This window comes from Canis lupus, chromosome 8 (assembly GCF_003254725.2).
Source record: "Canis lupus dingo isolate Sandy chromosome 8, ASM325472v2, whole genome shotgun sequence".
In the NCBI taxonomy this organism is placed as follows: Eukaryota; Metazoa; Chordata; class Mammalia; order Carnivora; family Canidae; genus Canis; species Canis lupus.
Window position 1 is genome coordinate 24,078,192 of NC_064250.1, and position 25,279 is coordinate 24,103,470.

Below are 25,279 nucleotides of genomic sequence, written 5' to 3' on the forward strand. Positions count from 1 at the left end.
GGCACAGTATACTTTGGACGGGATGAAGAACTTACGTAAGCAAGTAGTTTTCAACTATGTGTGTTTAATACCATTTGTAATATGTGTATGAATCTGGGTCAGAATATTTGTCCAAAAATAATCTTACATAGAAGTCCTAATAGAGAGAGATGCTTAGATGTGAATGAATTTGGGAAAAAAAGTGGGGGAGGGGGATAAATTCTCAGCTGGTTAGCTACCATCCCTCTGCAGTACAGTAGCCCTTGGAAATATTTCCCTCAAATTCTTAATTGTCATCGAAATGCCCTTTAAAAATCAGTTACCCAGTTGATCCCTTTACTCTATAGATGAAAAATTATGAGGTCCAGACTCAAGGTTAATAAAGTTATTAAGTGGTAATAAGTGGTAATTACAAGTCTGACCCTAAGTCTGTGGCTCTGTACTACATACACTGCCTGATGACAGTCAGGCTCTCTCTTAAACTCACCTGAAAGCACTGGCCACTGACTAAATCACCTCTTGACAGGAGAGATCATGAGTGCTACTCAGGGCTTCATCTGATTCCTATCAATCTCTTCAGCTGAATAGGAGTCCTTCTGCCACCTCTCCAATTTCTACTTTTTTTTTTTTTAATGTTCCTTCTTTTCCATTCTATTTCCTCAAACTCTTCCTTAAAAATATTCCAAAGCTGTAGTGGAGAGAGAAAGAATCTAAGATGCCAAGAAGTCTATTGACTTCTCAGATGATGTTCATGAGTGAGGCTCCTGCTTTTTCTATTAGCTAAACCTTCTGTTATCTTTTCTTCTCTGATGACACCTCCACATAAAGGATTGCCTATCCCCACTGCCTTATCACTTCCTCACAAAAATTTTCTGTGCTCTCTCTCACATTATCTCTAAATGAAACTGCTTTATTTCTCCACCATTCTTCCTCTGTATCATTTTGGAACTCTTAACATTAATCCAGTGAGTAGGCCTCTAAACACCAATCTGATCATACCACCCCCATGATAAAACTCTTTCATCATTCTCGATTGAATGTATGAGGTCTAATTATATTCATTTCTTCTAAGATCTAGTGACAAATAATCCTTATTATTTTTTAAAGGTTTTATTCATTTATTCATGAAAGACACAGAGAAAGGCAGAGACACAGGCAGAGGGAGAAGCAGGCTCCATGCAGGGAGCCCGATGTGGGACTCGATCCCAGGTCTCCAGGATCCGCCCTGAGCCGAAGGCAGACGCTCAACCGCTGAGCCATCTAGGCGTGCCTCCTTATTCTTTTTTTAAGATTTTATTTATTTGACAGGGAGAGAGAGCACAATCAGGGGGAGTGGAAGGGAGAGGGATAAGCAGGTTCCCAATGCAGGGCTCAATCCCAGGACCCTGGACGATGGGATCATGACCTGACCTGTGGGCAGACGCTTAAAGGGAGCCACCCAGGCACCCCACAAATAATCCTTATTCTTAATCTAGCTCAGATGCCATCTGCTCTATGAAATTCTTGCTGACCAGATTCATTAATTTCCTACACGTTTCTATATTTGTCTGATTGTCCATAAAGCAATACTAGACTTCATTTGCTATTAATGTTTTTCAAGTGTATTCTCACTAGGATATCAAATCAACTATGAATTAGATTCTGTGCATTTTTATTTCTTCCTATATCTCCTTACCTGTACTGGTTGTTGAATAAAACTTTTTTGGATTGAATATGCACTATGTTTCATTACTTAATCCTAGAATTACAGGTGACAGCTATACTTAATTTCTTTTGCTGTATTAGAATACTTGCTTTATTCCTGCCCGCACTGTCAGCTGACCTTGCCTCTCAAATTTAAATTTCCAAGCCTCAATCTTCCTCCACTTAGGGCAGTTTCTTTAGGGCTGAGAAACTGAAATAAAGGTCAGATATACCAGATGGGAAGGAAAAAATACTGATGAAGTGAGCCATAAATACTGTGTACACTTCTTGTAGTGGCTTTCCTATCTCCATTAAGAAAATTTCAGAAGTTCAGAAGGTTTTGTAAAGGCCTTTGCCTTAATTTTGTATAATTTCACAATTTCTCTCATAGGTCATTCAGCACATTTTATATGGTACTCGGTAAGCATTCTGAAGGTATCTTTAAAAACATTCAAGAGTGGGTATTTGACTATTTGAATGATTGTTATCAAAGGTAACACAGAACTGGACATAAGTTCCAGAGCCACAATATCCATTAATTCTACTTGAAAGTAAACGACAATAGGAAGAAGAATGCAAATAGACAACTGATATTTTCTCAAACTTATTTAAGAGCAAGTGTAACCATCTGTATAATATGTTGCTATTTCTGTTATCTTTCTTTTATTATTTTAAATAATCCAAATAAAAGCCATAATAGCTAATAGAAACATAGATTCCAGACAAGTTACCTAGCCACTCCCAACACTTCTAGGTTGTTGTATTTACATATTTCCTTTGTAGAACATGTGCATCAGCCACTGAACAATATAAGATTTACATAAATGAATAGAAGAAATAGTTCCAAACTATTAAATAATTTTTTATAATAAAACATTTAATTTAAGGAGTAAAACTTATTTTCTTTATTTATATTTATTTATTTTTTTTATGATAGGCACACAGTGAGAGAGAAAGAGGCAGAGCCACAGGCAGAGGGAGAAGCAGGTTCCATGCACCGGGAGCCCGACATGGGATTCGATCCCGGGTCTCCAGGATCGCGCCCTGGGCCAAAGGCAGGCGCCAAACCACTGCGCCACCCAGGGATCCCTAAAACTTATTTTCAAGTAGGTAATGTTAAGCATAAAATATTCTTGTTGGCAAAATTTACTGTATCTAAATATGAATTTATATAGCCATGCCCACCAGACAAGCTACCATTAATACCATCCTTTACTAAAAGCACAAATTAATAGAATTAGATATCTCTATGAGTATAGATGAATGTAGCCCAATATTTCCCAAAGAACGTTCTGTGTACATAGTGATTAAAAACAGTATGTTGCAGTTCAGTGTCTCTCTGTAAAGTTCACTAAGTGCAACAGCAACTGAAGGATCTAAGTACCACAGTAAAGATATATGCTAGCCAAATTTAGTTCCAGTCCCAATACTGCAAGTGAAGAGGAAAGTCTATGAGAAGAAAGTGGGAAAGGCTGTAGAAGAGATAATTTACTGCTTCTTAGAGCAACAGTTCCCCTACTGACACACTGCTTACAATGTAGTGCTTCTTTCTGGCCTATATCAAGGACGATATAATACCCCTTCCAATGGGCACAGGAGTCAACTGCGAGAGGAAGTTTCAGTACTGAGAGAACCAGTCCTGCTGGAGGCCAGTGTGAAAAGTAGCCTATCAGCCATTCAGAAAAATACAAACTGACCTCATAATCAGGAGACTCTGAAATTCAGAGTGTAACTCATTTTTTTAAAGGTGTGTTTTGTTTTTTTTTCATTGTCTCCTCAGTTATCCAAAGAACATTTTTTAAATCCAGAAACAGATAAAAGATAGGTGGGAGAGGTCACGAGCAGAATAGAATGGCAGCAGAAAAATCTTATATATTAGGAATGAGATTTGAGCAATTTCAGGTAATCTCAGGAGACCCTGAGGTATAATTCTAGAGCTTGGACCACACTAGCAGATAATGATTAGCTTAACAAGGAACCCAACAAAATATACAGATGAATGAGGAATATTGAGACTGAGATTCTGTCTCAATTAGTTATTTGTGGGTTTAACTTAGTTTCCTAATAAGTCCACAGAGTTCAGTTTTGTTATTATTCTAATTCTTAACAGAATTCTAAAATCTAGGTTAGATATTAGCACACAATGGCTGGTGGACAAAATACAGCCCACCACTGGATTTTGTAAAGTTTTATTGGAATACCATCAAGCTCATTCATTTTATTGTCTGTGGCAGCTTTCCCACTGTACCAGTGGAGTAGAATAGGAGCAAGAGAAACCACATAGCCCACAAAGCTAAAACTATTTACTATTTGGCCCTTCACAGAAAAAGATTTCTGGCCTCTGTTCTTCACCATTAATTTAGAAGTTATGGATTAAACTTCATAATTTTGGAGTCAAGGAAGAAAATGAATTTTTCTGGGTCCAGTAACTTAGGAAGCAATTACATAACTCTTGAATGCATGGAAGCTTCCTCTGATCAAAGTACTGTCAGATCTTACATGTGCTGGCCTTTCTTACGGCTTCCTGTTACATAAAAGGATCTATCATTCACTATAGTCATCCTACAGAACTTCAGTTTTAATCAGCAGATTTTTATGAGTTGCTATTCTTCCTTAACTGGAAAAGGGCAAAAAAGCAATCAGTGAACCAGACTTAATCATTTTTCTTTTGCCTTCCAGCTCATTAACTATTCTTACTAGTTGTGTATCATGTCCCTACGAGAACTTTCATTTCACCGATGTAAATACTTGTACAGACATTTGCTAACCATCATAATTATAGTAACCAGTCAGGTACACAGCAGCAAAGCTAAGATTTCAAACTGATTTTCTCAATTGGTCACCTCTCAGCACCTATGTTTATGTTGCTGCCTCTTCTGGTTTAATCCCCTAAATCTAGTTCAATTTTCTGCTATACAAAATACTTCTGTATTCTAACAAGGAAGGAAAAAAAATCATCAAATCTGTATTGAATCTTCTGCTCTATTTGCCCACCAGATGTCTCATTTCAGAAATTCCACAGAGCACCAGTCTCACTGTTTATATTTTCTACCATGATGCAGATGCTTCTGAGTTTCCTATAAACCTACAAGTTTGTCAGGTCATGCAGAGGAGTACGTGCAAGCCAAGGACTCTGCCACAGAGCAACACTGGAGGAAGCAATGGAATATTTTTCGGCAAACCTTCTGAAAATTAAATATCTATGATAACAATTATAGTTGTTCAAATGAGTAACAATCAAGTGAGAATATTTTAAGGGTTGATTTTAGCTGATGCTGAAATTTTAGGCTAAAATTCGCATGCATTTTCTGGCAAGTATGTGGAAGATTTTCATTTTACAAAATTGAATTGTAACAATGAAAACTTCAGTATATTTACTTACAACTGATAAGTTACTGTAAGTTAATTAATTAATTAACTGAAACTAAATTACTGTAGTCATCTTCAGTTTCTGCAATGTGGTTTTTAAAGTTCTGCAGGCTAGCAAGATAAAATATATTCTCAGTAATGATACTAATAAAATTGAAATAAGCCAACATAACTTGCTTATATTAATATCAATACTAATCCTATAGTAAAAGCAGAACATGGAGAATCATGTAAGATTCCTGGGACTTCCTTCATCCTGTGTATTTTGCCAACTGTACCCTCCCTCCACTGCCACTGTCACAATGCTATGTTCATCAAGATTTAACTCAAATGTCATTTTCCTCTGAAATGTTCCTGGGCCAATATTGAGGAAGCATTCAGAATTCCTAAACAAATCTGATTAAATGTAAATACAGCTTCCTTCCCACTGTATATTGTGCCTACTTTCTAAATAATCTGATAATTAGGTAATTTGAAAACTTAGTAAGGTCCTTAAGAGCAAACTCGTTCGTCCGTCACCACATGACATGGAGCCAGAAACAAAGCTATGATGCCGTAGAAGAATCTGCCAGAAATATGGATTTTGAATAGACAGAACAACAAATGCTTATAATAATCTGAATGTTTATAGAGTGAGAAAAAAGCTTCTAATGTTGAATTGTGACAATAAGTTATAATCTATCATCATGTACCATAGCTTTTATTATTCAATTAAATGCATGAGGTGAACTCCAAAATACATGTAGCTTTTCTCTTCATTTTTTCTAAAATCAAATCATTATCTTTTAAAAATATTAATAATTCTGTAAACTAGGACTTACCTTCCTGAGATATTTTCTATCTCTCTTTTTTTAAGATTTTATTTATTTATTCATGAGACACAGAGAGAGAGAGAGAGAGGCAGAGACACAGGCAGAGGGAAAAGCAGGCTCCATGCAGGGAGCCACATGTGGGACTCGATCTTGGGTCTCCAGGATCACGCCCTGGGCCGAAGGCAGCACTAAACTGCTGAGCCACCCAGGCTGCCCGATATTTTATAGTTCTATTTTAAACGTCCTCAAAAGCATATTTAGAGATGTGGTTTAAAAAAAAAATGGTCTAAAAAAAATATCATTTAAAAAAAATGGTTTCCTGGGATGCCTGGGTGACTCAGTGGTTGAGCGTCTGTCTTTGGCTCAGGGTGTGATTTAAGTTTAAATTGTCACACTGAATAGCTTACATTTAATATAATAGAAAATGTCTAACACACAAGAAAATCACTGACTACTTGAACAATCCTAAATTCCCCAAACTACTACTAATATTACTAGCAAAATCCAGAATCTAAGAGGTCCCCACATATTGACTTATATCTTAACAGTAGTCTCCTTCTCTTTGACGTTACTCACCCAATCTAAGGGAATTTCCTCTGAATCCTGTGTGGTTCATAGAATTAATACAGTCTAAGATTTTAAACATGCTATAGCTTGTTCATTCTCACTGCTCAAACTCTACCCCCAGGAATATCTATATATTTCATGTTAAATCACTGCTTTAGTGTAGTCTTTTACTATGTGAGGATAAAAATAATTCTTTAGATACCAATTGAATCGCACAATCTCAGATCTATAAATCTTTATACTGTAATCTGGTATTCCATTCTATTGTAATCAAAATAGAACATCAAAGCTGGTTTTGGCATAAAGATAGATTATGCTTTGGTTAGGGACGCCTGGGTGGCTCAGTGGTTTAATGCCTGCCTTCAGCCCAGGGCATGATCCTGGAGTCCCTGGATCGAGTCCCACGTCGGGCTCCCTGCATGGAGCCTGCTTTTTCCTCTGCCTGCGTTTCTACCCCTCTCTCTCTCTCTCTCTCTCTGTGTCTCTCATGAATAAATTAAATATTTTTTTAAAAAAAGAATATGCTTCAGTTAAACATCATCTTCTGCAGGCCTTTTTATCAAAATACAATCCCCAGCCCCATGACCATGCCCCACCTGTGCAGCCTCACTTCAAAGGGCCCTGTGCATAAATTAATGCCTTGAATGTTGGGATCATGGAATTCTTTGCAAGTTCTGAACAAGGGATCTGCTTTATATTTTCACCAGACACCACAAATCATGGAGCCATCCTGCCCCTAAGAGTGATAATAGCTTAAATCACAGTATAAATCGGTGTACTGAATAACTTTTCTTTAAGTCAGTAGGGAATTACAAGAGTGGGAAGAAACAGATCAAATGTCTATCTTTCAGAGGAAATGGGAGGAAAGAAAACCTAGAAGCTACGTGAACAAATTAGCTCATTTCTTTATTTAACAATTTTTTTGAGTACCTGCAAAGTACTCTGTATTGTTTCAGATGCTGGGGTTGCAACAATGAGCAATACTGACAAAGACCCAGCCTTCAGGGAGCTTCCACTCCCAGGAGGAGATGGAATAACCAAGTCGGCCTGTGACGGTGGGCGACAGTGAACGGGAATGCTTTGAAAGAGGACTTCATATATCTCCTTTATCTCTACCTACTTTTGGTAACCAGACAAAATAATAACTGCTTAAGAAATTTTACTCATTATAAGTAAACTTTTATTACTAAGGAGCATTTCTCGAATATTTTTTGCTTTTCTGATCATCGTTTGGCATTTTTCTTTTAGGATTTTTAGAAAGTTCTTGAATCAATGCTAGTTATCTTCTCTGCCATTTACAGTACATAGTTTGAAATAGGTAAGTAGTATAATTAAAAATAAATGTTAGAACTAATTTTGTAGATATTATATAATGCTCCTTTCTTCTGCCCATTCCACACTCCCTCTTTCATTTGTGTAATGTTGTATGAATAGTGCTACTATTAGACAAGTCTGTCTAGAAAGCAGCATGGATTCTTTGGATCTGGGTTTGTGTTACTGGTTCTGAAACAATAACAACAAGCAAACAAAAACATGCAAACAAAAAAAAAGCAATGCTCACAATTCTGGAAAATCGTCACTCATAAATAAGACAGATAATGTTCTCACTCTTATAGGAAATATCACTGTTGGATGTCACCTAGCACATTATTGTAGGCAACCAATGGGTATTTGTTGACTGAATGAAAAATTCAACTAATGATGACCACGCATATCAACAGCTCTCCATTAGATGTCCTAAAATGAATCTATCTCCTAGTGCTAGAACCAATTTGGAAATAAAGGTTAGATGATAGTTATTATTAAAATAGTTATTTTTTCCTAGAAAGGGATGTCTGTCCAAACACAAGTAACTTTCATCACTCTAATCTCCTTATACATTAGCTGTAGCTGATAAAAAATGTAACATCTCTTGGAAATAATGCAGAATGGTGAAGAGTAAGCACATTTTGTCAGCCTGAAGAATGGACCTATATCCCTGATGGAGTAAAATCAATCTAGTGTGCATTGCAATTTAGAATCATGAGACAACACAAAATCAAAGGTCAATCTGTTACCGTACGAGAGTCAAAATGCCACCTGACAGGAAAGGAAAAGCAGTTTAAGTGTTCTCAAAAAAGTATGTCTGCCAGCTACATTTGTGCTCTCAACACATAGTATTCACCCTAGAATTATATAAAAATCCTAAATTGAAATTCAGTCCGGTAACAAGCTGGCATCACAAATAAAGCTACTTTGGTGTTGTCCGGATGCATACTGATTGTAGTTCATGGGTCACAGGATTTTAAAATATCCTAAGAGGTAAGCCAGTGTGTCATCCCATACCATATCCTAGAACTTACCTCATCGACAGATGTATATTTCATTGAGGGAAAATAGATAACATTTTTCACTTCTAACTTTAAAAGAAGGAATTTCACTCCAACATACTTTTTCATTTAACCATTCTCACTCTGAAGAGATTCTATCATCACATTCTTCAAAAAAAATCACATGATTACAAATTTAACACCTTTATTGCTGGAAAATACATTTCTTATAAATCTTATACTTGAATACTTTTAAATTATCTCTCAGTATTTTCTTCTTAGAACTAAACATTTTATTTGTTTAACATTTCCAAAATTTGCCTTAGCTTTTTAGGCATTTGCTGCTTGACTTTATGAATTAATATAATTTTAGAGTCTACAGAGGGTTCCTAGCAATTTAAAAAATCTGTCATTTAATCCGGGAGCCTATACCTATCATAGTCAAAGTATCAATTTTATTTGCACTATTTCTGTAAAACCTCAGGTAAATCTAAATCCAAATAGAAATAACAGTGTCTTTTAATATGATATTTATCGGGCAATCAGAACGTTAGGATTTGGTTGTATGAAACTTTAAGAATAATAATGACCTTAGCTTGGCTGAAGACTTTTTTTGCTAAACGTTAAGAAATTATTCTCAATGCAAACATCTTTTGCATCACAAACATGCTTCTTACCTGTGCTGCTGGATATATTAACATCAATACTGATATCAGATATTCCTCCTCCCTTCAGAGACGCTACACATGTGTATGTCCCAAAATCCGTGAATTTTAAATCAATGATGTCCAAGTTTGTCGTTCCCGGAGAGACATCAGGATCAGTCTGTGTAATAACCATTCTCTCAGAACTTCTTAATGGACGACCATTTTTAAACCAACTAAATGTTAACTCCTCAGAAGGAACAGCTTCTACTTGGCAAGATATTTTCACCTCACGCCCAATCTGGATGTTGTCATCTTTGTGATAAGGATCTGGTGTGATCCAAAATCGTCCTTTTTTTAATGCTAAAACATAAAAATTCCATAAATAGTTAGTGTTACTTCCCTAATGTTAAGGATTCTTTCACTTTAGGTAATCATCTCTGAGCTGAAATAAAGTAAAACAAAATAAAATAAAATGTATATATGTTTCTTTATTATTTCCAAGTGCTGTGCTAACATGTTAGTAAACCTCTTTTAAATAATCTGGAAGTATCTGAAGACCTAAGTCAGTTAGAGACACTAAACATGATTTTTATGAATTGGATAATATTTTCCAGTGATAGAAAGGATGCTTTAAGTCTATATGTGATATTTAAATCGGTTGCCATTGAATTTTGAAAAAATGATGTAACTTATTTATATAACATCATTAGGTATTAGAGTTAAAAATAATGTGGATCATTAAGCCCAATTCAATATCTATGCCATCCCTTAATTATGGAACAATTTCCCAGACAACTCAAATATTGCACAAATGTTAGATTAAAGAAAATTCTTCTAAGATTGTATCTACCTGCTGATCAAAATTTGTTAAGAATTGAGTCGGTTCACATTCGTAATGCATTTTTATATACTGAAATAATCTGAATTGAAAAAGAAAACTGTTTTCAAAACATTTGCTGTGACTGTTCTATTTCACCATACATAGATGTTTCCAGTTGAAACTGTTTGCTGGCTCTCTCCTGCAGATGGCCAGAAGAAACTCTCAGCAGATGGTTTGGAAAACATGCTGTGTTTGTATCCTAACAGTAGAGCTTTCTGGGTGCAAGGTCAGGATTGTTCTCACAACCTGTCGCAGTAGTGAAGACTACCAGAGGCTTCTGGGGGAGCAGCTACTGTCTTCTAAGGGCTCCACCTCTGAACTTTGAATGATACTGTGGGATTCAATAAAGAATAGGGTTTGCTCCTTTTTCTGGCAGTGATTCTTATACACACATTCTTCTCTTTACTAACATCCTACCCATTTCCCTCTCTCTTAATATTACTTTGTAACTCTGTATGACAATATGTAGAATATGCACTGCAACATAATTAGCAGAATAAAATATTGTCCATCCACTTTTTACCATTAAACCATATATAAGCGACAGCAGCAAAATGATGTGAATTTAGAAGACCCACAAATATTGGAGGCCTTCTAACTGCATTCTGGGTAACCTTCCCTGAGTTTTCCCTAGCTCATTCATAAAGGTCAGGAAATACCATGGAGATCTGCAGAACTGTGTAAGAATGCATTAGAGATTAATACAGTTTTAATCTTAAAAATTTTGCTTTTAATTTTTTACTCGTCAGCTGCAAGTATTTTCGTTTGCTTTTTTTGTTTGCATCTTAGTGAGAAGAGATAAATGAATATCAAAAATGATGTTTATATCTTTTTATTTCTTCAAGAAAAAATTTATAGGGCTCCTATTCACCACTAGGTACTAGGTGTGGCTCTTATTACATGAGAAGAACAAAGCAGACATAACCCTTACCTTCATGTATTGGTACAGCAAATTGTGTACTTATAGATTATAGTCCAATTTATCCATCTGACATTTATGATACTCATGTCTAGGGTAACCACACTCTGTTTCTATAGAAAAATTTATGCCTAAATAAAAATTTTAAACAGACAATTCTTAATTTTAGTTTCTTTTTTTTTTAATTTTTATTTATTTTGATAGTCACCGAGAGAGAGAGAGGCGCAGAGACACAGGCAGAGGGAGAAGCAGGCTCCATGCACCGGGAGCCCGATGTAGGATTCGATCCCGGGTCTCCAGGATCGCGCCCTGGGCCAAAGGCAGGCGCCAAGCCGCTGTGCCAGGGATCCCAGTTTCTTTTTTTTTTAATTTTGTCTATTCATGAGAGACACAGAGAGAGAGAGAGAGAGAGAGACAGACAGACAGGCAGAGGGAGAAGCAGGCTCCATGCAGGGAGCCTGACGTGAGACTTGATCCTGGGTCTCTGAGATTAGGCCCTGGGCTGAAGGCGACGCTAAACCACTGAGCCACCTGGGCTGCCCCTAGTTTTTAAGTATATAATTATTAATAGCTTCATATGGAGGTATATTTAGAATAAATTTCATTCCAGAATTATGTTGGTGGCCTTATACAAACACAACAAAAAATTCTGTTTCAGTGACATTTATTTACTAAGCAGTTACTGTTGTCTAGTTCTGATCCCTGCATAGTCACATATTAAACTGATATTGCCATTGAGAGAACTACAAACTGATTAGATTAGTTAGATAGAAAGAACAAAATAATCCAAAAGCCATGGATTTTAAAAATAAAAACATAAAATCACAATTTATGTTCTGTGTTACAAACTGTTTTATTCATGGAAAATAACATTTAAAATCCAATGTAAAAAATGTTAAAGATCATAAATCTAATAATCAATAAATAAAATTCAATATGATATACAACTATATTTTTTGATAAAAAACAATATAATCAAGTGAACTTTTAAAATGAACTCATTGCTACAAATATTTGTTTTTCTCAGTATCAGACCCTCTACAACTTGGCCAGTATCATTCGCATTAGTCTTGCAAATGACAGATTCTAAAAGGAAAAGACGGATAAGTCAGTCTAGCAAGTGGGCTAAAAATTAAGGAACATCAGAAGAAATAGCATGGATCAGTTGGCTGGAAAGCCTACTCAGTTTGTTTTGTTACAGCATAACAGAATACCTACTTTTGCATACAGAACAGAAACGTTCTAAGGAAAAAGAAATACTGTGTGTCTGTAAGCACACACACACACAAATGTGCACGCGTGCCCGTAACGTGTGCTCATCTCTGGTAACAATGGACAGTTAAGTTTATTTGATTTTCTAACTCTGGCTGCTTAGAAAACTAAAAGCATGTCTCTGTCAACTAAGCACAGGTACATTAAGATCTTGAAAACTAATTCTAGTTTTTCATTTCTATGTAGTCCAATACAGGCAATCTAATTTTTATGGGTCAAGTGCATCATTTATAAAAATACGAGGTGATAGTATTAGGCTCCCTCTGAGACCCATTGTGAGAAATAGCTTATTAGCAATAGAGTAGAGCTTTGAAAATATAAAGTGTTTAATATAGTTAATCGACTGGGAAGCAGGTTCCTTCGTTTATAATTAAACACTCTCTTTTCCAGTGAACAATTTACAGTAGTTCAGGCAATGTTAATTTAAAGTCATTTCCGGCTAACCAGTTAAGATTTCAAATGCTTAAAATCAATCTGTGATTAGTACCAGAATATAACAAGGATCCAATAGATATAACAAGACTCTATAGAACTAAAGAAATTCTACTGAAAAAGAAAGGAGAAATCCCTTTCCCCAAATGCAATTTCTTAGTCTGACTATTGAAAATCCCCTAACACCAGCCTGAGAGAACATTAGATTTAGCTTAATGTATCATAAATTGTGATGGATGAACCTCAAAAAGTACTTGTTCCGTCTGGCAGTTCATGTAAAGAACTGGGATCAAGCTGGGCCTCTATTTTGGATAATCAGTTTAGAAACATTGCCATATAACCCATAGCCAGGGTTTTTTAATATTCTAAGAACTGAATACAAACTTGGCTGATGTTCACTTTTGACAAGTTACTCATGAGGATAGATACTCTAATTGCACTCACAGGTAGGTGCTCTGTGAATAGAATGAAACCAGAATATAAAGGCAAGGCCACTGCAGAGATCTGGGTGGTTCTTGCTGCTGACCTCTCCCTAGAGGTGAAAGTGAACTTTTACCTACAAATGTCTACAGTTCTGAAGAAGACTTCCATTATTTAAAATTAGATTACTTCTTGAATTTATGTTTGAGTAAGAGACTACTGGCTTTGGAGAAGTCTATGCCTTGTGGCTCCCAGGAATATAAGTGCAATGCAGATGAAGACAAAGAGGAGGCTATGAGATTGTATCTTGCCTGTAACTATAGACTTAAAATTATGAAATACACTGATTGATTGTCAAATGTTCCACAAGTATACGGCACACAGAAGTTCCATAACAAAATACAATTTGTAGACAGAACAAAGTGACATTAAGTTAAATGGCATTAAAAATGTTTTAAATTTTAATGAGGAAGCATCTTTTTGCAGATATGAAATATCAAGTGTCAGCTTTTTAACCTTTGCTAAGAATCTCTTTTAGAAGGATGATGAGACAGAGTGACCACTGCCCACTCTTCTAAGTGGTTAAATTAGCTAAAACTCTCCAAGTATATCAATTCTTATAATATCAGTAGGATTCTGGACAACAAAAAAAAGTGGCAAAATCTTGCTGAGAGAGAGGGATCTAGAGATCATTTATAGTAGACAAATAAAAAATTGATTTTCTATTTATTAAAGACAATAAGAATATTTAAGTGTAAAAACGAGTATTTGCCAGTCCCACATAATGTCAATTGAATAAACAGTTGGAAATAAATTACATCAGCAAAGCAACTTAAGAAATAGTAAATGATAGTATATACAATTTGCCCAAATATAATTAGATGCCAGTCTTTCTCTTCAAGGAGACTGTGAACACCTAGGGAATGAGGCCATGCCTCATTCTTTATTGTCCCAAATTTTGAAGCTGCTTCCTTGGTAGAGTTGGTATTCAAGAGCTTTTGTCAAATTTAATTAAAGTTGACATTTCAAAGCATTAACTTTACAAATTCCAATCATTTCCATTCAGTCCATTATGTCCATGTTAACTCTTTTTTGTTTGGTAGTCCCGTGTTCTGAGATGCATAGGGGCATGAGGAATAGGATAGAGAAAGAAGAAGAGATTTTATGTCCTCTAAGGTTCGGGGATTTTGTTGTGCAGCAGAAAAATACTTGATGAATAAACAGTATTAATATAGAAATATATGTAAGGAAGAGGATTCTGTACAGAAAGACTCAGGAGACCTCATTCCATCATGTCCCCTGACTAGCTAGTTATGTATCCTAATCATATAATGTGTCAGGGAAGTCTATTAAATGTAATAGCTGTTACTCATTCCTCCTTTGTAAGGAATTTCATGCAAAAGGGCCTGTTTACATGCTTTACAGCTCAGTTGATGATCATTTCTAAGGAGAGATGAAAGAATGATAAAAACTGACATCTAAGCACAGTTTTATTAATCTGAAAAAGTATTTGCCGAAACTTATTTCAGAAAAACATCAGAAGGGATCATGCTAAAAGAAAGCAGAACAAATAAAATTTGGGGACTGACTATATGAATAAAAGTGTGCTTTCCTGCAGAACTTTTCAGAGCTTCAAACATGTTAACACGCACACTGCAATACCCCTAGAGGGGCTCATAATACATATTTTTAAAAACTTTTATTTGTGTAGTATCTTTCAGAACCATTATCTCACAGAATAAAGTAAGAGAATCTATCAATTGATGAGAATCACTGAGAAGACTCTAAAATTAGATTCCATTCTTGATGTTTCAGGAATTTCCATTAAAAGCATCACAAAATAATTGACAAGACTAGACTCTTTGTGAAAATAAAACTTATAACTGCAAAACTAAAGGGAAGGAAATATCTTTGAACTCAGATGTATTTAATGGAACACTGAAGTTAAAAACCATATTTCAGAGCCATATCATAAACCTATCTGCACCAACAGCATTGTGTCATCCCTTTCCTTTCCCAGTCAACTAGTGTTTTTTAAAAAAAAAAGTAATATATCAGTTTGTTCCTATTTTGGAAATGCGCATTTTAGAATATGAAAATAGCATTAAAAAGGAATTAAGTGTATTAGCTTCTATACAATTTGCAATTATTGGTATAAATTAGTATGACTTGATCTAGCTCAGTTGCCTGAGGTAATAACAATATTTACTTATTATTTACACCTTACAGTGGTATAAAAAAGCACTTAAATGTTATTAGAAGTAAAGCTTCTAGAGGGTGGATAGAAGTGGGGAGACCTTTATTTTTGTATATATTTTTAAGTATTCGTATACTCATTTCCCTTTATTTAACAACTCCAATTGCCAATCTGTAGTCTGAATGAAAGTTCATAATGCAAGAACAACAACAAAATCATTACACCCATTTTCTGAAAGTACTTTAAAATAGCACCCCTGATCATTTGAATACAAATTAAATGGTGGAAGGAAGTTGGGGTTCTATTTAATTATGAAGTATCAAGGCTCTATTTTATGAATTTACTCGAAACTAATTATTATAGCTAATCATTATAAGTGTTTACACAAAGTATGGTTGAATTTTAATTGTCTTTTAAATGTCCTTGCTCAATACAATTATTGCAGGTAAGTATTTTGGGTAGGAATTAAATAAGAAAGGATCTTTTAGACAGGTACAAATTCTGCTTTTTGGTATAAACACTTCCTTGAGAAAAGGGGAAAGAAGGAGACTAAAATAATAATATCATCATCGTTATGATTTTGTCATTCTTATCATTTAATCCCTAAATTATTAATAAACTATCAAAATGTCTATGTAATGTCCTAAATAAACACAAATACTTTTAAAATATAGCTATTACTATATAAATGGTATTTGACATGGCACGCTGTTTTCACACCCGTTATCTGAATAGGAGAATATTAAGCAGCACAACTTACCTCCCTATGATGTCACAAATTAGCAGGTAGTTCGAGTTCGCCTTTCTTATCAATTTAATAATACCTGTTTGCTATGAGAAATAAGAATGTGTCCAGGGTGAATTATATTTTTTGTTAGTTTTTTAAAGACTCAGGACTAGAAACAGCTATAACATGAACTGCAGCTTTGAAAGGCCTGTGCTAAATATAGTTCCTTTGAAGTCCTTTTGAAAATAGTACATCTTTAATATTTATGGACTCGATCACGTAGCAGTGAAAACTGTATGAAAATAATGAGACTAACTGAAACTAAAAATCTTTCTTTACTTTTCTGGTTTTCCTTATTTCCTGTCTCAAAGCTGTGGCCTTTTTCCTTTCTAAACTCATTCCGCCCATCTGTCAACCCCTCTCACTACCCTGATGCCTGGTATTCTTTTGGTTATCCACTTGCTCTTGAAATTTCAATAGTTTCCTTTCAGTATGCTATTTACTCTTTGAGTAGAAAGTTATTTAGGTTACCTCTAAATTTAGAACACTTCTCTTAACCCCAATAGTCTTTCAAACTATTTGTGACATATTTCTTAAAAAACAAACAAACATGAAACATCAGTTACTCTCACTGTTTCAACTTGCACTCATTCAGCTGGCCAGTTCACACTGGCTTTCACTGATGCTATTACTGCATTGAAGACGCGAAGGTTAGCAATAACTTTAATCAATTAACATGATGACTTTTTCCAGTTCTCTTCCATTTTTATAGAACACTTACATTGTGTACTTCATATAACTTTACATTATTGATTCTTTCTTCCCTCTCAAAAATTTCTTTTATATTGGTTTCTATGACTGGTAAAATATGAGATAATATTTATGAAAATAAATCAGGTGGCTTTGCTCCTCTGCACCACATTTTTCATGACATATTCTCTAGTTCTTTAGTTCATTTGGATTTTATTATTAATATATAGTTGTAAAGTCAGTTTTTGTTGAGAACGAAAGAATTTTTATATCATGGTTTGCCATAATTGTAGACCACAGATGCTTTCCTTAATTGTCTACCTTCCATTTTGCTGCCCATGTTTGGTGACATGAGATTATTGTTTGTTTTGTTTCTTGATACACAAAATATTGCAACCAGATGCATGCACATTTCAATTTAAATTAAAACAATGGTTAAGCCATTTACATATATTCTTTAATTTTAATGTTAAAGAGCAAGAAAAAGAACCTAGATATATCAAATGACCAAATGAAAAAAGTATCTGTTTTCTCTAGGAATTAATATAAATTATCTAAACTATCTTCTCCTGCCCTGTGAGAATTTGAAGAGTCAATACCATTGATGAGACCAACTAAGCATTCCTCTCAGCATGACCAACTATTATACAGGTTTCTTCCAAACTCTAGGCCCCTGACTTCCCTTTTCTTAGAGCATTTACTTTTAGAAAACTTGCAGTAGTGAATTCTTTATCTGCCCCTTTGAGACATAAATCTTCTACAAGCCAGAATGTCTTGTGACATTTGTCCTTCTCAAAGTTCTGGGAGCCATCTCTTTAAACAGTTATCACTGAATAAGATAGTGCAGCTATCTCCCAGTCTCTATAGGAGGGTGGGAGCCTAACTTTGAAAACTGAAAGGATCACTTAGATGCACAAATGTTTTAATCCCTTTGACCATCCTCCTTTCTAATACCTTCCAGTACTTTTCCAGTAGTTTACTCCAATATTTAAGAATCCTTCCACCTTTTGTTTCAGTGGAGTTGAGTTTAATTTATCTCCTCTATTCTAGTAGTCTTGACCCCCTGTTCCAATAGTCTTGAATACAGTCTTCCTTATTGTTTTATAACATGTCTGAAGCAATTTTTCTTTCAGACCAATAGATGTAGTTGCAAGCATTACTGAAACAGATGAAAGTAGGATTAATTTAGAAGTCACTGTTGCAAAGTTTCAAACACCAAGAAAATAATGCTATGGTTATAACACACACACAAACACACATGGTATGTTCTTCAAAGATGAAATGTCATGTGAGTACAAGTGCATTTGAGGATTACAGAAGTTAATTTAATTCCTTTATAGAGGTATGCTTTCTCCAAAGTGGTAAACCCTGTTTAATCTACAATACCCTGTAGTTCTAGAGTTTCTGATACTAGACTATAGAACAGGTATCTGAATTTACAGGTTAACTAGCAGATGACAAGAATGCTAAATGAGGTGTGAATGAGGCACTAAATTAAGTCAAATATATGTTATAAAGAGAAATGTGTAACATCCACTTTTTAAAAAGTACTTCTTACTTGCTTTAGAATTTTTTAAAGCACATTTTAGAAATACATATTATAGTTTATTCTCTTTTTAATGAGAAAATTGTGGCATATAAGCAAGAGGCACACTATCATGTTGAGGGTGGTGCAGAAAAGTTTTTACAGCCTATACAGTTGGTAGTTGGTCTATAAATTGACTCTGCTCTTTACAGGAATAAAAGGAAGGAGGAAAATACTAATTTCATATTGCACAATTTCTGTGAGTTAAAAAAAAATACTCCAACCTCTTAAATAAACAAAAAAAGAAAAAAAAAAAGATTACTGGTTCAAGATATGAATGGAATTTACCTTCCAAACTTGTATAAACAAGACTCACAATAAGCAGAATTTTAAATCATATTCTTTGGTGATCATAACAATGTAATTCACAGGACCAGTTGTCAGTCTGTCCCCCAAGGTGACTTAATTACAGAAATTTTATATATAGGAACCTAAGGAGTACAGTCCAGATGTACAGGGTTCAGGTTAAAGTCAAAGAAAAGTCCAGAGATTTGTCTTGGTAACTGTTCAGCAGGAGTGAATACAAGCTTAATATATTCTATGAGAATGATCCAGGGAGATTGTGGTTGGGGTGGTAGTACACGTTCAGGTTTATATGAAAATATATACTTCAAGTGTTAAATGATATAGAAGTAAGATTCACATAACCTTAGGAAGGAGAAAAGCTGAATGATGGGCCAGATTCTGTGAAGAGGTAGATAACAGAATACCTGAAGAGAAGGACAAGATAGGGAGGGCTACATGCACTGACATCCAGTTAAAATCCTTTAAGGAATGAAACATGCTAAGCACTTTAAGAAAAAAAATGGTTTCGCAATATATCCTCATGTTAAATCAACTGTTGCCTTGCTTACAAAGTTGTTGGATATAAACCAGTTCAGTGTTAGAATATATTTACCAGAAACAATGACTTTTGTGTTGAAAGAGATGATCTGAACTCTCAAAGGAAATTTTGAGATGATAAAGTCAGTAATCCATTAAAATTATTATTACTATTGAAAATTGAAAATATGACATCTGTAGTTTAGAACAGTAATTTTCCAAATATGGACCCTAGTCCAGCAATGATAGCATAACTTGAGAACCTATTGGAAATGCAAGTTCTTGGGTACTATCTCACAGTGACTTTACAATCCCTGGGGTAGGGCCCCACCTCACACTGAATCTACAGTAACTGCGGTAAGGCCCCACTTCACACTAAATCTACACTTCCTGGGGTAGAACTCTACTTCACATGGAAACTACAGTAACTGAGGTAGGTCTCCACTTCACACTGGATCTACACTTCCAGGGGTGGGGGCCCACCTCACACTGAATCTATGGTAACTGAGGTAAAACTCCACTTCACACTAAATCTACACTTCTTGGGGTGAGGCTCCATTTCACACTAAATCTGCACTTACTGAGATAGGACACAGCCATCTGCATTTTAACAAGTACATTGTGTGATTCTGATGTACATTCAAGTTTAAGAGCTACTGTCTTAGACAACAGTTATCTTTCCACCCTCCAGAAATGCAAAGGCAGAAGAGAAAAGGGCGGGTCATCAGCTCATTCAGAAAGACTGAGTTATTAAAGGACATGCTTAACAGTGGCCACAGTGGATTTTTTTCAATTTTTTCTTTCTTTCTTTTTTTTTTTTTTTTAACTTTACAAGACCCTCAAGAGAGTGTTTATTCTGATTATAACACCTGAAATATTATTAAGATACAGTTCCTGTAAGGTTTTTTTTTTTTAATTTTCATTCATAAGAGACACACAGAGAGAGGCAGATATAGGCAGAGGGAGAAGCAGGCACCCTGAAGGGAGCCTGATGCAGGATTTAAACCCAGGACCCCAGGATCACCACCCACGCCAAAGGCAATGCTCAACCACTGAGCCACTCAGGCATCCCTCCTGTAAGTATTTTATTCTATTTTTTTTATTTTTTTTAATTTATGATAGTCACAGAGAGAGGGAGAGGCAGAGACACAGGCAGAAGGAGAAACAGGCTCCATGCACCGGGACCCCGATGTGGGACTCGATCCCGGGTCTCCAGGATCGTGCCCTGGGCCAAAGGCAGGCGCCAAACCGCTGCGCCACCCAGGGATTCCCCTCCTGTAAGTATTGATAACAAAATTATCTAAATTGACCTCACACAACTTTACATGTAACTACTTCCTTTCAACATAGGTAAAGCCTGAGGAAAGTGTCACAAAACCAGTGATCTACAGATGTCTTCACAAACTAATAAAGATATTAAGAATGACCAATATTCAGTACCTTAAGGTCATCATTCTTTATCTAAGAAATTCTAACTCTCAAAGTGTTGTGAATCTAAACCTCATTTAAAGAAAATCTAAAAGAATTAATATGTTCATAATTTAGGATTGGGAAATTCATAGCCCATCAACTTTCAGCTGAGTGTCAATGACCTCTTGGAGAGTCAATAAAGAGTACAGAGTAAGTAAGTATTCCAGGGTCAGATTGTCTGGGTTCTAATATTAATTTATCACTTATTAAAGGTGATCTTCTGCAATTAACTCAGTCTCCCTAGTCTGGAAAAAAATAGAGACAATAAAATTGAACCATGAAGCTCTGAGTATGGTGATGCTAACCCAGAAACAGCAAACAGTAGATACAAGCTGCTTTCTATTCGATGTTTCCTGATTCACAATCTATCTATTGCAAAGCTTGCGGCCAAAGGTACAAAGACAAAGAGACTAGTGGTGGAGAAAAGCACAGAAATAAATTTTATTTACAGTGCCATAAAGACAAGGATTTAGAGTACTAGCTCTTACACAGGGGAATACTTGAAAACAAACAAACAAAACAACTAGTTACCATGGAGAAAGCAGGGAGGGCCTGAGAATTAGGGAAAAAGAGAAGAAAGGTTGAAGATGCTGAAAAGTCATTTCAGAGAGTGGAGTCCATCATAAGTATGTGAAACAGAGATTTTTACTGTACCAACAATTGTTTCTAATCAGCTTTCATTAATTCTAGCAAATCACTTTGATTCCACAAAATGTATTTCTTTGTGATTTCAGCCATTCGTTTCCATTCCCCTCCTGTCTCTCAGGCTACAAGTCTGGTCCTTCTTTCAAGCTGAACATCTTAAATTGTGCTCTTGATCACAGCCCCAGCTCTGTACGGATTATCACACACCTTCTGTTTGCTCCTCTGTTTTTCTCTTAAATTCTCTCTCATAACAAGATCCTTCCCATGTATCTATAAACATGATCATAATCTCCTCATTAATTAAATCAAAGCAACAACAACTAAATAATACAGAAAGCCTTCCCTCAACTTTATACCCTGCAGTCACTTCTTGTTTACTTTCTTTCCCATTCTCATTGTCAAAACATTAACATGTAAATCATTCACCCTTAACCTCTTTCAAATTAGTCTTGATTTCCACCAGTACCAGAATTTTAACAATTGCCAGTGAAGGTATGTTCCCAGAAGCTGCAGTTCAGCTCACCCTCCTGCAGCATTTGCTATGTATAACTTGTCCTGATCTTTTGTTTCTAACTCCCAGACCGACTCTATTCCTACTTCCTCTGTCCTGAATCTGGGCTCCTCATTTCTCTTCTCGTCTACACTATCACTTCACAACTGTTCTTACATCCATTGTTTCTGAGTTAGCACAGATGCCATCTTAGGAAAACCTCCTGGCCCAACCGCTCTGAGTTATGGTTATTTCTTATCACCTGCTGGATTTCTATGTGATGCAGCACTTCAGAGCTTTTGTGCCTTTAAAACTAATTGCTTTAAGGAATATCTGAAAACCATTCCCCCTTCCCCAATTAATGACACCTTCTTCTATAGAAATTATGTTTTCTCCTTTGTCTTTTGCTGCCTGCAGGCTCCCACAATTTGCCATCGCTCTTGCATTCATCTAGTATGGGCATTTTTGCTATGCTATGCGTACAAGTCTAACCCAGTCACCGAAGCCCAGGTCCAATGTTATTACTTTGATAATACTTTCCCCGATTCATACAATTATACACAACAGTTGTCACTCTTCTATATATGTCAGAAAATCCTCTTCCACAAAGTTGTTTTCATAATAATTTGTATTCTCTGTACAATCTTCCAGAACACAGACATATGTGATATCGCTGTCTTCCTAAGCATTCTACCTTCCAAGTCTTAGACTTAGGTTGGTGATAGGAAGAAACAAATCGGATAGACAAAGATGTAAAATTTTTCATCCATTGGAGACATATCTGGGACTACTTCCAAGTAGCTATCATATTAATTGATATTACCTAATATTAACCTGAACAAATATAGTTAATTTTGTCAATTATTTTTTATTTTAAGAAGCTGTTTGATAAATGAATTGAAAAAGCAACTAATTTATTGTTATTTATACATACAAATTTAAAATCGGTAACCCCAGTGACAACAATGTCATTTGTGTTTTACATCTCTGGATTACTCTTCTTATATTAAACTACATTGAATTATTATGACCCTTTGAAAATCATCAAAAATGGAAAAATCATTATCAAATATCGATATAAAATACAAGACATAATTAGCAAATAAAATTAGGTGAGGAAACTAACTTTTAATCAATATTTTTTCAGAAAATGGATTAATCCTTCTTATACAAGTAGGTGCCAATTAGTGATGGCACCTGATACATATATGCCTTTTGTGATCTAATCCTCAAAATCTTGTTGCCAAATATTTTCTTAACTGAATTATAACAAATTGATCCGTCATTCTGAAAAACAATAGGGGAAAGAAAGAAAACTATTGATTCTCTGTATTGGTAATTCTCCAGACATTTTGGAAAAATTAAACAAAAATCTAAAAATGTGGAATAATCTAAAATAGAACACATGCCACATTTTTCACTGGTGTCTATAATTCCTTGTCATTTGAAATTAAAATGATACATTTTTTTTCTTACATTTCCCACACATATGTGCCAATGTATGACTCTGAAATCTCAGAGCAGATGAAGATGTATAAATGGGGCTGCTGGAAATAGGGTGCCGTGTTTTATCAAAGTAGGACAAATTTCAACCTATGCATGTATGTGTGTATATGTATATATGCATATGTGCATATATATATATTATATGTGCTAACCAATGAGCACTATGTTAAAACATCTTTAACTACTGATTCCCCTTTTATCCTCTTATCTGTAAATATGATCTAATAAGAGAAATACATATTTAAGAGCATACTGGATGGACCAGGCACCTTTATTTGGAGGTCCACATGAAACAAATCAATGAGAATTTTATGAGACTATGATTCCAAAGACTGTCTCAAAATTAATTCTCCTGAATCCATTCCTTAGACCTGGATGATCATATAGGACATTAGCTTCATATGTTTTATTTCATTCAAATAGAGTATTAATTGAAATTTAGCTGATCTGGAAAACATTTCCTTATCAGGACATCCTGTGCAATTCTATTCACTTTTCTTTTTAAACAGATAAACACCTTTCCTTGCAGCAAAGTTAAAATTCACTCAATTGGAAACTCAGAGAAGACATTTTGGATTTATTAAAAAAATTTTTTTAGAACTTAAAATACATCATTTTAAGGCCACAACTTTAAAAGATTAAGCTATTTAAAAGTGTTTACTCTAAAATGTAGTACATATATTCCTGCTTTTTAATTTTTTTAGAATTGACATGCAATGTTACATTAGTTTCAGGTGTACAACACAGTGATTCAATATCTCTCTATATACGTTATGCTATAATGATCACAAACATCATCATCATACAATGCTATTACGGTATCAGTGACTACATTTACATCTTTGCCTTTTAAAGAAAATTAGAACATAGTTTTGCATTTTCTTGAAAATCTGAGAACCTATCACCACCAATTTACTTTACTGAACTGCATAGGTAGACATGAGGTATCTTCTGCTTATGACAAGATGACTTTTTTCTTCAATGAATGGCTATAGAGAAGCATGTACTCTCAATTTGTATCAGCTTCTTTTTGGTTTTGTTACTTTCTTTGTTGAGAAATGTCAGCTCTTATTCTCACTAGTCCCAGACTTAGTGAAATAAATTTACTCCTTTCCTAATTTGCTACTCTACCCCTTTAATCAAAGATGTACATGGGCTTTATCATATACAGTTGTATTCTCCCTTTTTCATAGTTATATTTTGTTATTTTTTCATTTTTTTGTTGTTTCTCATTTTTTAGTCATTTTGGGGGGGCTTTGTATGGTTGCAATATATGTGTGGTCAAAGGCAGCTGCTCATTTATTTATATCTTGCCATATTCTAAGAAGGATTTCAGAGGCTTGCAACATTTATCTTTAATATTTTGCATCTTTCAGTAAAAACAATAAGAACCCAAGAAGCAATGATAAAGTCAAGTTAGGAAAATAAGACAAAGCCAAAAGTGAAGCTGATAGGAAAAATAAATACAATAAACTTCTAATATTTATTTGATAGAAGCAAGCCAGAGATTATATACTAAACATTGTAGCAGCCAAAAACAATGAGGAAAACTTGGCAAGTTGTAAAATTGATAGTCTCTGTCGAGTAAAAACAAAACAGCTGTACAAGGAAAGTATAACTATTCCTCAGAATGATCATCACATGAAGGGTATAGGTTAATGAACAATATCTTTGAACATTTTCTTGAAACAATCAGGGAACAATTTTGGAAGGCTATTTATCAAAAAATTGCTCTATACAGGCTTAAAACACCAGGCCAAGGGGAATTCAGCAAAGGGGATTTAATATGTGAGGGATG

At 35.1% G+C, this 25,279-nt stretch overlaps 1 protein-coding gene across 3 annotated transcripts in view; it reads right to left on the reverse strand.

Annotated features, from left to right (window-relative positions):
- The window catches only part of MDGA2 (MAM domain containing glycosylphosphatidylinositol anchor 2), a 791,718-nt gene that overhangs the window by 201,873 nt on the left and 564,566 nt on the right, over nt 1-25,279 (reverse strand). For all 3 annotated transcript variants that reach the window (XR_004817749.2, XR_003134750.3, XM_025442520.3), the window contains exon 7: nt 9,397-9,726. Coding sequence is in view for 1 of the 3 variants with exons in the window: in XM_025442520.3 (XP_025298305.1) it covers nt 9,397-9,726 (330 nt within the window). In the remaining 2 variants the exon portion in view is untranslated. The remainder of the gene's footprint in view (nt 1-9,396; nt 9,727-25,279) is intronic.